Consider the following 14,226-nt stretch of genomic DNA (forward strand, 5'->3'; position numbering starts at 1 on the left):
TTTGATGATGACTTGGTTAGAATTGTGTGCAAAAAATATTAGTAAGCTTATTAAGAGTTCAAAAAATTTCTCAGTAATTATTTATTACTCTTAAGGGGGAAAAAAAGGTTTTTCAAACATGCTAGAAGGTATAATTTAAGTACATTTTATATGCTAATTACATATCCCTCATTTCCATTAAAGTCGCTCCCTAAGATCCCTGCCTTTACAATGCTTTGTCAGCCAATTCTGAGATACTTTACAGGCCTTAAACATTTAAAAAATATATATTACACAAAGTATATATATCATTAATGCACACTACTACTACTTCTACCCTTATATTAATCAGAGTTAGTGAGAAATTAGTTGTTTATACCATCATTATTGCACTAGATATGCATTAACTAAGTTCTGAAATATTCAAAACACTATATACTAATAATTTCTATTTATCTTTTCAAACAGAGATAGGTACTTGTAGGTAAACCTGAAAATCAGTCTGGCTACATTATATCCAATAGGTTACATATATAATCTTTAGGTCTGTGTATGAAGCCCATTATTCTACTGAGACAATAATATCTGTATTTTGCTGTTATGTCTTCAGCCACTAAAAGTTCCACAAAACTAAATCTTTAATGTCTTTAAACTGTAATAACATTTATATAGAGAGATTGGCTCAAGATGGTGGAGTAGAAGGCCATGTGCTCACCTCCTCCTGCGAGAGCACCGAAACTAACTGCTGAACAACCATCAACAGGAAGACACTGGAACCCACCAAAAAAGATAGCTCACATCCAAAGACAAAGGAGAAGCTGCAGTGAGATGGTAGGAGGGGTGCAATCACAATAAAATCAAATCCCATACCCGCCGGGTGGGCGACCCACAAACTGGAGAACAAGCATACCACAGAAGTTCTCCCACTGGAGCAAAAGTTTTGAGGCCCACTTCAGGCTTCCCAGCCTGAGGGTCTGGCAACAGGAGTAGGAATCCCCAGAGACTCTGACTGTAAAGGCCAGCAGGATTTGATTGCAGTACTTACGCAGGACTGGGGGAAACAGAGACACCACTGTTGGAGGGCACACACAAACTCGTGTGCACCAGGACCCAGGGAAAAGGAGGAGTGACCCCATAGGAGACTGAACCAGATCTACCTGCTAGTGTTGGAGGGTCTCCTGCAGAGGCAGCAGGCAGCTGAGGCTCACCGTGGGGACAAGGGCACTGGCAGCAGCAGTTCTGGGAAATATTCATTGGCATGAGCCCTCCCAGAGAGCACCATTAGCCCTGCCATACAGCCTGTAGGCTCCAGTGCTGGGTTGCCTCAGGCCACACAACTAACAGGGAGGGAACATGGCCTCACCCATCAGCAGACAAGTGGATTAAAGTTTTACTGAGCATGGCCCTGCCCACCAGAGCAAGACCCAGTCCCTCTTAGATAGCCTCACCCACCAGAGAGCAGACAGCAGAAGCAAGAAGAACTACAATCGTGCAGCCTGCAGAATGAAAACCACAATCACAGAAAGTCAGACAAAATGAAAAGGCAGAAGATTATGTCCCAGATGAAGGAACAAGATAAAACCCCAGAAAAACAACTACATGAAGTGGAGTTAGGCAACCTTCCAGAAAAAGTATACAGAATAATGATAGTGAGGATGATCCAGGATCTGGGAAAAAGAATGGAGGCAAAGATTGAGTAGATGCAAGAAATGTTTAACAAAGACTTAGAAGAACTAAAGAACAAACAAACAGAGATGAACAATACAATAACTGAAATGAAAAATACACTAGAAGGAATCAATAGCAGAATAACTGAGGTAGAAGAATGGATAAGTGACCTGGAAGACAGAATGGTGGAAATCACTGCCACGGAACAGAATAAAGAAAAAAGAATGAAAAGAAATGAAGACAGCCTAAGAGACCTCTGGGGCAACATTAAACACACCAACATTCGCATTATAGGGGTCCCAGACCGAGAAGCCAGAGAGAAAGGACCTGAGAAAATATTTGAAGAGATAATAGCTGAAAACCTCCCTAACATGGGAAAGGAAACAGTCAACCAACTCCAGGAAGCACAGAGTCCCAGGCAGGATAAACCCAAGGAGAAACAAACACACAGAGACACACAGTAATCAAATTGACAAAAATTAAAGACAAAAAACATATTAAAAGCAATAAGGGAAAAATGACAAATAACATATAAGGGAACTCCCATAAGGTTATCAGCTGATTTCTCAGCAGAGACTCTGCAAGCCAGAAGGGAGTGGCATGATATATTTAAAGTGATGAAAGGGAATAACCTACAACCAAGAATAATCCACTCAGCAAGGCTCTCATTCAGATTTGACAGAGAAATCAAAAGCTTTACAGACAAGCAAAAGCTAAGAGAATTCAGCATCACCAGACCAGCTTTGCAACAAATGCTAAAGGAACTCCTTTAGGCAGGAAAGAGACTAGCAACTTAAAAAAAAAAAATTTATACAGATTTTTAAAGACTACTAAGTACCTAAGTAATTCTGCAAATCAATTTTCCTTCTATTATAAAAACAAAAGGTTAAATTTCTAACTTAAGGTTTTCAGAGTGAGCTATATTTACATTTTCTAAACATTAGTTCTGAAATATACTCCCTAAGTATAATATTATAATCTATTTTAGGTTAATGACACAATAGAGTACATATGAAAACACACACATTTTAAAGTGCTATGCAAATATAAATTCACATTACACCAGTCAGAAACAGCTATTGGTATAAAAACAAACCTTTTAAAGTTTTTCCAAGTAAATGAACAGAAAAAGTAATGCTGACCTCAGCTGCAATTTTTTGTTCATTATCTTCCATGATGCCAAAACTTTAAAACTGCAACCTATAACCGTGTACTAAATAATGACAAAATTCATCACAACTGGCTTTACTTCTGACACTGGCATTTATATATCTTCCTGCCAAACTATCTCAGAAGTAGAGACAGTATTCTCCAAAAGTAGCAACAATATGTTGTACTTGAAGTCCATAATAACCCTGTGGAAAACCCAAAATCTTATTTATAAAAGCGAAAGAAATATGAATTAAAGGTACTTTACATTATTGACATAGTCAATTTTGTTTCTACGATAAAAATAATAAGCTCCACTAAGTTAGTGAACTTAAGTTCACTCTTAAGTGCTTAAGAAAAGCAAAATCCTGCTGGACAACACTTAACAACTGACTCTTTACATTCTATGGCTCCTATTACATTCTAAGTTAAACAACTTTTCATTGTTTCTCCTTCCTTTTCTTCCTCAAGGTATCAGGTATCTGTTTACATAAGACAATATCACTTGTATGTAAGTTAGAGTACTGTGTCAATTTTTAATTTGTTCGTTTACAGACTGCAGAATTTCCACTCCTACATTCAGATAAAATCAACAGTACTCAAATATTTCTTCAACTTAACAAACATAAAACCTACCTGCATTCTAATTTTTAGATTATAAATTGTTCAATATTATTGTACTCTTTACATAATGTCAGTGACTGGGAAAACATAAAGACCTAATAAATATAGCCCTAAGATCCCCTTCTAATGTGAGGTGCCATGTAAAAACGTACTCCTTTCTCACCCTCTCATTTCCCCATCCCTGTGCCATTCTGCTCTACCACTTTCTGCTATGGTCACTTCCCACCACTTACAGCCTAAAGGCTGATGTTAAAGGTATTCTACAAAGAACAGAGACTACTGTACAATCCGGGTAGGATCTGTAGGGTAGCAAAACTTGTCATGCCAAAATATCTCTTTGGCATGTGGGTTTATTTCAAGCTGGAAACAGTGAAGGCCCCAAAGACTCAGCAAGATCTTTGACCTTTCCCCTAACTGATAAAAAAAAGAAAAAAAAATTAGATAGAGGGCCTGTTCCCACAGTATCACCAGAGATATCTGCAAAGAATTAAGAATATGGGCTATGTGTGGTGGAGGGAAACTCTAGGCAGAACCTAGAGATCAGAGTCCACTCTGTGTCCCACTGTCTCTGCATGGCCCAGCAAATATTTATTTATCAAACTTTTGCTTTTACATCTCCATATCAATTGCTTTCCTCCCCTTTGAAGCCTCAAACCACTACCCCCAACATCCTCTCTTGTCTTTAGCTGCAGATGGTATGTAAGGTGAGGGTTTCAGCCATTTTGACAAGTTACTCAGTTTTCCTGGGTCTCTCCCATGTATCCGTGTTATTAAATTTTTGTGTGATTTTTCTCCTCAATCTGTCTCATGTCAATTTAATTCTTAGACGGGCCAGAAGAACCTAGAAGAGTAGAGGAAAAATTCCTCCTCCATGACAGGTCCACAGGCACTAACCATTAGTAAGGTTTCAAGATTCAGGAGATGCGGTCAGAAGTAGAAAATAAAGGTATCACACAATTCACCATCAATATTTAAATACTAACTATGGTCAGGAAATATGATGAGCACTGATACACAATGATGAACAAAACAAATATAATCTGTTTCTTCATAGAGCTTATCCTCTAGCATGGAAGACACATATTATTCAAATAATTTAAGAAACAGTATAAGGGTGTAAACTGCTATGACATGGTGTATAACAGGAAAATATAGGGAAATTATGATCCTTGTATTATTATGGTCCTTGTATTATTACTGTATCAACTTGGTTAAACTCAAACACATTTCCGCAAATCCCCTTCTCTATATGGTGCCAGGTCAGAATTGGCTAAACACAAAACCTGCACAAGATCTGGAAGGCAGAAGTGAAGCAACAGCCATTACTCCAGACGATTCTCAGTTAAATGTGGTGAAACAGAAGCAAAGGTGCCGGCAGGTTCCAGTTATCCTCCCTTCCCTGCTTTAGGTCAACTCTTCCCAACTGCTGATAACCCTACTGAGCAACAGGTCCTAATCCTTAAAACCTGTAAATGTTACCTTATTTGGAAAAGGGAATTTTGCAGATGAAATTAAGTTAAGGATCTTGAGATGGGAAAATTATTCTGCATTAGCTAAGTGAGGCCTAAACGCCAACGTAAGTGTCCTCATAAGAGACAGAAGAGGAAAATACAGATACTCAAGAGAAGAAGGCAATGTAAAGATGGAGCAAAAAGAGATTTGAAGATGCTGGGCTTGAAGACTGGAGTGATGCACCCACAAACCGAGGAATGTTGGCAGCCACCAAAGCTGGATGAAAAAGGGAACAGATTCTCTCCTAGAGCCTCCAAAGGGCGCATAGTCCCTCTGACACTTTGATATCAGCCCAATGATACTGATTTCTGATTTTGGATCTGATTGGAGCCATGGACAGCTACAAATTTTGAAGAGTTTTGGATACTACCCTAAATAACTTTAAATTTATTCTGGATTCAACAGAGAGTCACCGAGTATTTCTGAGGGAAAAGAATACACAAGACCTCTGGCTTTAAAAAGCAGTATGGGGGGGCAGTTATTGGAAGGAAGACAGGCTGAGGGCAGCAAGTCTAGCCACTGCTATAGCATAAGTAAGAAGAGGAAAGAGAAGCCACGTTAAGCACAGGAATGAAAAAGGGAAGAAGCAAATTGAGATGCTGAAAAAGTAGAATCAATACTTGGGAGGAAAGTTAGGACCAGAAATATAAATTTAGAAGTCATGCCTTTAAAGGAAACAACCAGAGTTTACCAGTGAAAATGAGTAAGCGCACGAAGTGAGAAACTGTACCAAAATTTCATCTTTAACTACCAAAGTTGAATGTTGATCGAAAACAAAAAACTTAACTCTGGTTCCATTTTCAAATACTACATGTAATAGAACATAATAAAAGATTCAGTCTTCTACCATAAAGTAATGACACGTGTTTTACTAAGCAAGGCCCAGTACTACATTTAATATTATTATCCTTTAATTCATTTGAACCAGCGTTCCCCGGAGTTTAGTTGGTTTAAATAAATGTTAATTAAAATGCTCCCTTCCTAAACACTCAGAACCCTCTCCCAACACACACACCTGTTCTGATAGGAATCCCACCTGGCCTCAGACAGCCCTTGCCTATGTATTAGCCTTACCAAGGGCTGCTTTTCCATTTTTTGAAGTCCCTGCGACTTCTTCAGCGCAGCGTCCCCGTCTGGTGGCTCGGTACCTGCCACAGGGCCACACACCGAGCAGGAGCTCCGGGACAGTTCGCTGACGGAATGACCGCCAGCCTGGCCCTCCGGCCGCGGCTCCCCACGCCCCAGCCTCTAAGGCAAACACTGTGGTTTTCATTCGCTTGACACACCCCTTTCCCCGGGCCCTTTTTTCCTCTTCCACCCAGCACATTCCTCATATATTCCCTCGGACTTAACAACGTGTCACTTCCTCCACTCCCACCCCTACTTAGCTAGTACTTAAAGTCTATCCACACCGTCCCCTTCACTCAGACGGATTTCACATCACTGCCCTGGCCGGAGCCACGGTCACCGGCCTCCCCGTGCCCGCAGCCGCCCAGGAGCGCGCCAGACTCACCTCCCACGCCGCTCGGCCGGCTGCGCGCACTGGGGGCGGCGGCTCAGCTCCGCCGGGCCCCCCAGGCTGCGGCGCCCGCCGGGTCCCCGCAACCCCTGAAGCGCAGCGGCGCCCGCTCCCGCTGCCGTCGCTGCCGCCGGCCCGGTGCGGCCCAGGCGTTTCCGGGTTCCCGCGGTCCAGTCCCCCAAATGCTCCGGCTTCCTCCTCGGCCCAGGCGAATACCGTTCCCGGCTCCGCTCTGGTGGCCGCAGGTCTGCACTGGTCGGCTCCATCCCGAAGGCGAGGCACCCAGGCGGCCCCACGGGCGACCCCCGGTGCCGGCTTCACCGTCCGGGGCAGTGCCTCCTGCTGGGTGTGTCCTGAGGGGACCTGGAGGACAGAGTAACTCCAGTGGCGGGCCTCTGCCGGGCTGCCCGGTGGCGGAGGGCGCCAGGGTGTCAGACTGCGAAAGTAAAGTCAAACTCCTTTTGGGGCGAAGGACCCGGAGAGGGAGTGAGGATGTGGATTCGGGAAGGAAACAAACCCGCTTCTAAAAATGACCGTCACTGACAGTGAAAACCAAAGAGATTCGCTGTGGCGCAGGCTGCCACCCAGTCATCTGGAAAGCTTGTTCGGTTGGAAACAGCCAATTCTCCCACCCTGGCTTAGACCCTGAGGCAGAGCCGCGCCCAAAGCAGCGCAGCCAAATAGTAGATAGAGTAGGATTGTCCCTTTCCTCTTAACACAATGCCGCTATGAATTAAGCCTGTGTCTCTTTATATTGCAAATGAGTAAAACTACGTCCAAGAAAGACAAACGGAGAGAGAGCAGTAAAATAAAATTAAATAACTGTTAAGAGTAGAATAACTGGCTTTAAACTGTTCTGTAATATGATCTTGAGAAATTCCCCGGATGGTGGAATATATATCAGATCTTAATGTTTGTCCATATATTTTGGAAGTAAAATGTGCCTGGCGCATAATAATAATAGCTAGGCACTATTCTAAGATTAAGAGGTAGATAGATAGATAGATAGATATAGATAATATATAATGAATACATATTTATTTTAAAAATAGTAGTAATTATGTGTGGTTGTAAGGGGAAAAAAAGATTTAAAATATTTTTAAAATACACCAGCAGAAAAAGTATACCTTATGACACAAGTACAGCTTTTTAGAGAAAAAAAAGACCTTTTAGTCTGTTCAAAAAGCTTTAAAATGAAAAAAAGGGACATGGAGGCACTTATTAATTACAAAACAGTAACATGTGCTTTGTCATCTTGGAAAATGACCAAAACTCTAGACAAACAAAAACAACAATGGAAATAGAGCGTTAAATATATGAGACCCACAATTGATGTAAAGATATTAGTCCCAAAACTGATGACCAAAAGAAAGTAATACTTTCATTAACCTCTCCTAGCTTTACAATTTATACTCTAACAACACTGAACAGCTTTGAGTTTCCCCATATATACCATTCATAGTACCTTTTCCTATTCCTCATGCTGTTCACTGAATGTAGAATATGTTTCCACTGCTCCTGCCTATATATATATATATATATATATGTTTTTTGGTTTTGTTTTTTTTTTTTGTTTTGTTTTTTGCAGTACGCGGGCCTCTCACTGTTGTGGCCTCTCCCATTGCGGAGCACAGGCTCCGGACGCGCAAGCTCAGCAGCCATGGCTCACGGGCCCAGCCGCTCCGCGGCATGTGGGATCTTCCTGGACCGGGGCACGAACCCGTGTCCCCTGCATCAGCAGGCAGACTCTCAACCACTGTGCCACCAGGGAAGCCCCTGCCTATATTTTTTTAAGTTAGCCCCATTCATCTCTTAATTCTCTGTTCAGATATTATCACAAACTTCAAGCCTTTTCTTGTTTCCTTCCTCCCAGGGGTCTGAACTTCTCTGTGGTTCCATAACATCTTGAGGCATCTTGTGCATATCAAAATATTTTACTTCACTGTATTGTGATCTGATTTATATATATCCTTTCTGCCCAACACTCTCCTTGAGGTCAGTGCTATCCTATTTATCTCCGGATCTCCAGCACCTAGCACAGTGCTTAGCACATAGTAGAAACTTAACACATATTTCCTGAACGGACCTGAACTGGTTGGTAATGGTGGTGAAGACAAGCCAGGCAGTACAAAAGCTCACCAGGGAAGAGTATCCAGCGGAGCCTAAACTGCAAGTCTAGGCATCCAACACATTTAAAGATTCAAGTCAGCACCCAAGGCCTGAAGCTCTTTTAGTAATAATAATCCAGTAAGGATTGTACCTTTGAGTAGTTTGCCTGTATCAATCTCATTTAACCCTCACAACAGCCCTATAAAGTAGACATTAGTACCTGTATTTTACAGAAGGAGAACCTGAGGCTTACAGATATTAAGTAATTACTGAAGCTCCCATATGTACTGAAAGGTGAACTGGGATTCAAATTCTAATTTGTCTGCCTTTAAGTCCATGCTTTCAAACAGTACACTTAGCTGTCATAGGAAGAAAAAATGGAACAGAAAAGGAGTGAGCACAGTATTGAAAAAAGGTGGCAGACAGCAAAAGTAGCAATAGGGGTAGAAGTATCAGTGAAGAACAGAGATGGCTGTGAAGGAAGAGAGAAAAACAGCAATCTGGGGCACTGGGGCAGCGGACCGGCTTTGGTGTTTCTATGATAACAGATCTGAAAGGCAAAATTTTGACACCCTAAAGACAGACAAATTAGAGTAACAAATCAGTCTAAGGGCAGCTAGAGCCAAACAGGACTAGGTATCTCACTGGTACTTGATTAGTGCTGCCAGATAAAACACAGGACACCTAGTTTAACTTGAATTCCAAATAAACAATGAATAATTGTTTAGTATATGCAATATGTGGTGTACACTGTGGAAAGGGGATGTTGCCTGCCATTCCAGTAAACAGAGTGTCGCCCACCGTTCTAGCTGTACAAGGATCAAGCCACCAGCCAAGGCAGAGCACCCCACCACTAGCACCCTGAGGGGAATTCAGGATGGAGAAAGACAGGAAGCAGGCTAGGCTTCTGGATACTGGCCTTAAATAGTTGAGATGTATATCTAAGGAATAATTTCAATGCATTGGTCCATAGAGAAAAGCACTAACATAATTAACTTTAGATGTCTGGTTTTTGTGTGATTAGCAGTAATCTTTTGACGTTAGACTGCATGTTTTGTTTTCATCAGGAACTTCCTATATATCCTGGCTCCTCCCTTAACTCTTCAGAGCGGTTCCCCAGAGCTATCTGAAGAGGCTGTCTCCCAGGCTACAGTCCTCAGTAAGATCCACAAATAAAACTGAACTTGCAACTTTTAGGTTGTGCAAGTGACAATACTTAAGCTAAAAAGAATTTATTGTTTATCAGAAATTCAAAATTTAACTGGGTATCCTATATTTTTATTTTCTAAATCTGGCAAACCTATTGAAAGCATGAGTGCATTATAATATTGCACAATAACTGCAGTTTCCAAGAGTGGCCCAGAGAAATTAAGACTAAATTAAATTATTTGTGGTGCAGATGAAACTGCAAGCATTATGCACACAAAGTGACATTCCCCAGATCAGTATCTTCAGGCAGAGTCAAGGCTGATAGTTTATAATCTTTAATGGCTTAAGACTCCATAGGAAAAGACGAAAAGATAACAAGAAAGAAAGAGAGCATGGACTATGGCAATTTATATTTTTAAAGAATTGCTTACCAAAACAGTTAAAATACAAAAAATTTCAGTGCTTAGAGAATTAAACCTCAGGTTTCCAGATGTCACTTATACTTTGCTTCTATGCTATTATAGTTCTTAAAACTATTGAATTGAAAGTATAGCTCACAAACAGGAAAAACCAGTTGTTCTCTCAAGCTACCAAATTAGCTGAATCTGGCATGTTCTTGTTAGTTATTCAGGGCAAAGAACCTGTGTGGAAAGAATAGCCAAAGGTTATTTGCTTGTCCATCATTTACCTCTAAGAGAAGTTGAATGAGGTCACTTCCATATCATCAGTAGCTCAATAGTCATGTGATTCTTTTGCTTCGTGCTAGATCTGTAGAGTTCAACACTCTATAGAACAGCTATTTGACAGGTTTGAAAGGAATTTACTTTTTATTTCCTTCTTTTCCAAGGAGGGGCTTCTGCTTGGCTTTTCCTATTATAACAGACTTACTTTTGTCTGGGGGGAGTGGATCAAGGGGTGTTTTAATGGAAGTGATGCCATTTGCTCTATCTATATATTCAGAAACTGGGAAAATTAACCTGGATGATTGCTGCCCCATGGATCTTGTTGATTCTGGTCAAAGCATCAGTTATAATCTGATATTCTTTTAAGTCTCTGGTAGATAAATTTGGTGGTCTGGGCATCAATGAATTGGTTTTATCTCAGGGTCAGGGGATTCTCTTTTACCTGGCATAGTTACCTGACAAAATCACCACAGATCCTTTTGTGGAAGTCTAGGAGAAAGGTACATAGTATGTACTTGTGCTATTAAAGCTGGTCAGGGGCCTCTTAAGTCTGAGAATGGATGAGGGGGTGCAATTGAGTGAAGTTTGGCCTCTATATAGTCCTAGAGTACATTTGATTATACAGTTCATATGCACTTGGATTATGCTGTCCACAAATACTTCCTGCTCTCTACCTTCAGGACATGTGGTAGGTTGTGCTTTCTGACTCTCTTGTGATTGAATGGGACCACATGACTAGTTCTGGCCATAGGGGAACAAAATTTACCACCCCAAAATTTCTCTTTGGTATGTGGATAATTTCGAGTTGAAAACAATCATGGCCCAAAAGACTCAGGAAGAAACTTTGACTGACCCCCTAGCTGCCTGAAGAATGTAAATAGAGGACTGTAGTATGAACTAGGCGTGTAGACAGGGAGGAACCTAGCAAAGTCTGTTTGTTAAAATTTCTCTCTGTGTCCCACTGTCTCTGCATGATCCAGCAACATTTGCTTACCAAACATTTGCTTCTCCATCTCCACGGCAATTGCTTTCCTCCCCTTTGAAGTCCCAAACCACTAACTCCCAACACCCTCTTTTGTCTTTAGATGAAGATGATGTCTAAGGTGAGGATTTCAGCCATTTGGGTGTGTTATTCAGTTTTCCTGGGTCTCTCTCATGTATACATGTTATTAAACTTTTGTTTGATTTTCTACTTTTAATCTGTCTCATGTCAACTTCAATTCTTAGACCAGCCAGAAGAGCCTGGAAGAGCAGAGGAAAATTTCTTTCTCCCCGACATGGCCAATCAGTTGTAAGCAGATTGTGTGTCAACAAGGGCCATAGCATTGAATTGCTATTTTGTCATCCTCTGGAACTCTCTTTCTCTCTGCTTTGAGTCTGGCAGTGTTCATGATCATGATTCCATGAGCCTACATAGAGTGAGGAGCTGTAAAGTGAAGTCCTCAGCAACCAGCAACAGACATTCAGCATGAACAAGAAATAAGTCTTTGTTATTGTACGTCATTAAAATTTTGACAAAACCTGGCATATATTGATTGATACAGAAATTGATACCCAGAGATGGGGTGTGTTTTAATAAAAACCTTCCTTTTGTAGAAGTGGCTTAGCGTTCAAGTAAGCTGATTTTATAAGCTGGAAGAATGATTATGTTATGCATTGGAATATTTGATAAAACTGTCACCTACAATAACTTGGAAGGTAAATAATGAACGTAGCAGGCTTGTAGCTCTGGGAGAAGAAAGTAGAAAACAAATGTTAATTGTATATGTTGGTTAGTGTTGGCTGCATTTGACAAGATGCTTCACGAAAGAGAAGCACTCAAGAAATAATTGACTTTTTTATAAGCAGAAATGGAAAGGAATAAAGAGAACAGAGAAGTTCAAGAACTTTCAGGGTTGGGAGTGGCAAATGCTTTTCACCTCAGTTGGTAAATTACAAAATTGAATAGGCTTTTTGTCTCCAATTGGTAAACTATAAAACTGAGTAGCCTTTGGAACAAAAAAAAGGCTATTAGAACTAGGCCTTTAGGCAAGGATCAAGTCAAGCATATCTCTGTCATAACCATCTTTTTTTTTTTTTTTTTTTGCGTTACTTGGGCCTCTCACTGTTGTGGCCTCCCCCGTTGAGGAGCACAGGCTCCAGACACGCAGGCTCAGCGGCCATGGCTCACGGGCCCAGCCGCTCCGCGGCATGTGGGATCTTCCCGGACCGGGGCACGAACCCGTGTCCCCTGCATCGACAGGCGGACCCACAACCACTGCACCACCAGAGAAGCCCCCATAACCGTCTTTAAAATCTCTGCCTGCTGCTATGTACCACAAGTTCAAGTCTATGGTATGAGGGAATGTCTACTCATGTGACTTTAAGCATTGCCATAATTTGTAAAAAGACAAATTTATAAGACTTGTGAAAATGAAAGTGCTTGTTAGCACAAAAGACATTATTTTTAAGCTAGGAGAGTTTCTACTTCAAATATGTTTAAAGCAATACAGCCTACTTAACATACAGCTTGTGGAAGTACATCTCAATAGGTCACACCCACATAGCAAAATTTCTTGAATTATTATTAAAAGTATAGGTTCCAGCTCTAGTTAAATGGCATAAGCATACTCTATTCTGTTTCTCCCAGTGGCTATAATAAAATCCTGAACCGAATACATAAAGAAACTAAGGACTCTGAAAAGTAAATAATAGAAGACAAATTAGGGAGGAAATCAAAACTCAAAAGTAAGACCAATAGTGAGTTCCCTGTTTTTTTCCCTCTATTATTTCCTGGTTTAGTCTCAAGGCAACCCAAATTCTGGAACATTGCAATGGGCACAGCCAAGAGAAAATCACTCTCAAATAAGAGGAATGGGAAAAGGGACCCCTGAAGAATGGAGAGAATGGGGAAATATCCTGGTTTTGTTTTCCTCTATTGGCTCTGCAGGGCTCCACTTCCAAAGCTGCACTCTCTCTGGGCAGTGGCTGAGGGCAGTCAGCGCATCAGCAGCTGAGCTTGCTGATCTGCCTTGAAGGTAGATCCAGTTGTGGCAGGTGTCTGTCTGATAGCACAGAAGACTGAAAGCCAGGCAGTCTGGCCAGAGGACCAGGGGAAGAAACCCTGGGAGCCAGAGAATGTTGTGGAGATTTTGAGAGGAGGGAGCTCAAAAAGTGAATCCTATAGATATACGTGTGTGAAGTTCTAGGATCACCCCAGGAACTCATGTGTGAAACTAATCTGATAAAGAAGGCCAAAGGCTTTGAACATTGGTCTATGGTAAAGACCACTACCCAGGGCCATTTAGCCCCTGGGGGAAACATATAGAACAGATCCAAATAATACTGCAAATGTTTGAAAACTGAAATTACATTGGAACCATGGCCCAAAGAAGGCAGGCTAAGACATTTGGCCTGAACCCAACTGGGACAACTAGCTGCTAAAGCAAAACAAAGAAAAACTCAGCATTCTCCAGAGGATTTGAACAGACCTTAGAGTCTCATAACATAGCAATTAAAACATCCAGGATATAATGCAATATTACTCAATGTTAAAAAAATAAAACAGAAGCAAGAAAATTGTAGCAACTCACAAGGGAAAAAACAAATCCCAGTTTGAGATGACTCAGATGTCAGAATTACCAGAACAAGACTCAATAGCTCAATAGCAGAACGGAAAAGAGGAAATTGTCTGTGAACTTGAAGATCAATAGAAATTATCCAATCTGAACCAGAGAGAAAATATCGGAAAAAAATTGGACAGAGCCTCAGGGAACTGTAGGATGATATCAAATTGTCTAACATTTAATGCATTTGAGAGGCAGGAGGAAAGGAGAATGAAATTAGTGCAGAAAA

At 41.1% G+C, this 14,226-nt stretch overlaps 1 protein-coding gene across 10 annotated transcripts in view; it reads right to left on the reverse strand.

The window, feature by feature from the left end:
- SLC35A3 (solute carrier family 35 member A3) overlaps positions 1–6,878 on the reverse strand; it is a 38,404-nt gene extending 31,526 nt beyond the window's left edge. For 2 of the 10 annotated variants that reach the window (XR_016387577.1, XM_089894794.1), the window contains exon 1: positions 6,007–6,374. Coding sequence is in view for 4 of the 10 variants with exons in the window: in XM_089894794.1 (XP_089750920.1) it covers positions 6,007–6,024 (18 nt within the window). In the remaining 6 variants the exon portion in view is untranslated. The other 8 variants (XM_089894750.1, XM_089894640.1, XM_022584245.3 and 5 more) reach the window with 7 other exon arrangements.
- Between the last annotated feature and the right edge of the window lie 7,348 nt (positions 6,879–14,226).

This window comes from Delphinapterus leucas, chromosome 1 (genome assembly GCF_059928025.1).
Source record: "Delphinapterus leucas isolate spDelLeu-1000000601 "Yukka" chromosome 1, BTC_Dleu_Yukka2, whole genome shotgun sequence".
Classification (NCBI taxonomy): Eukaryota; Metazoa; Chordata; class Mammalia; order Artiodactyla; family Monodontidae; genus Delphinapterus; species Delphinapterus leucas.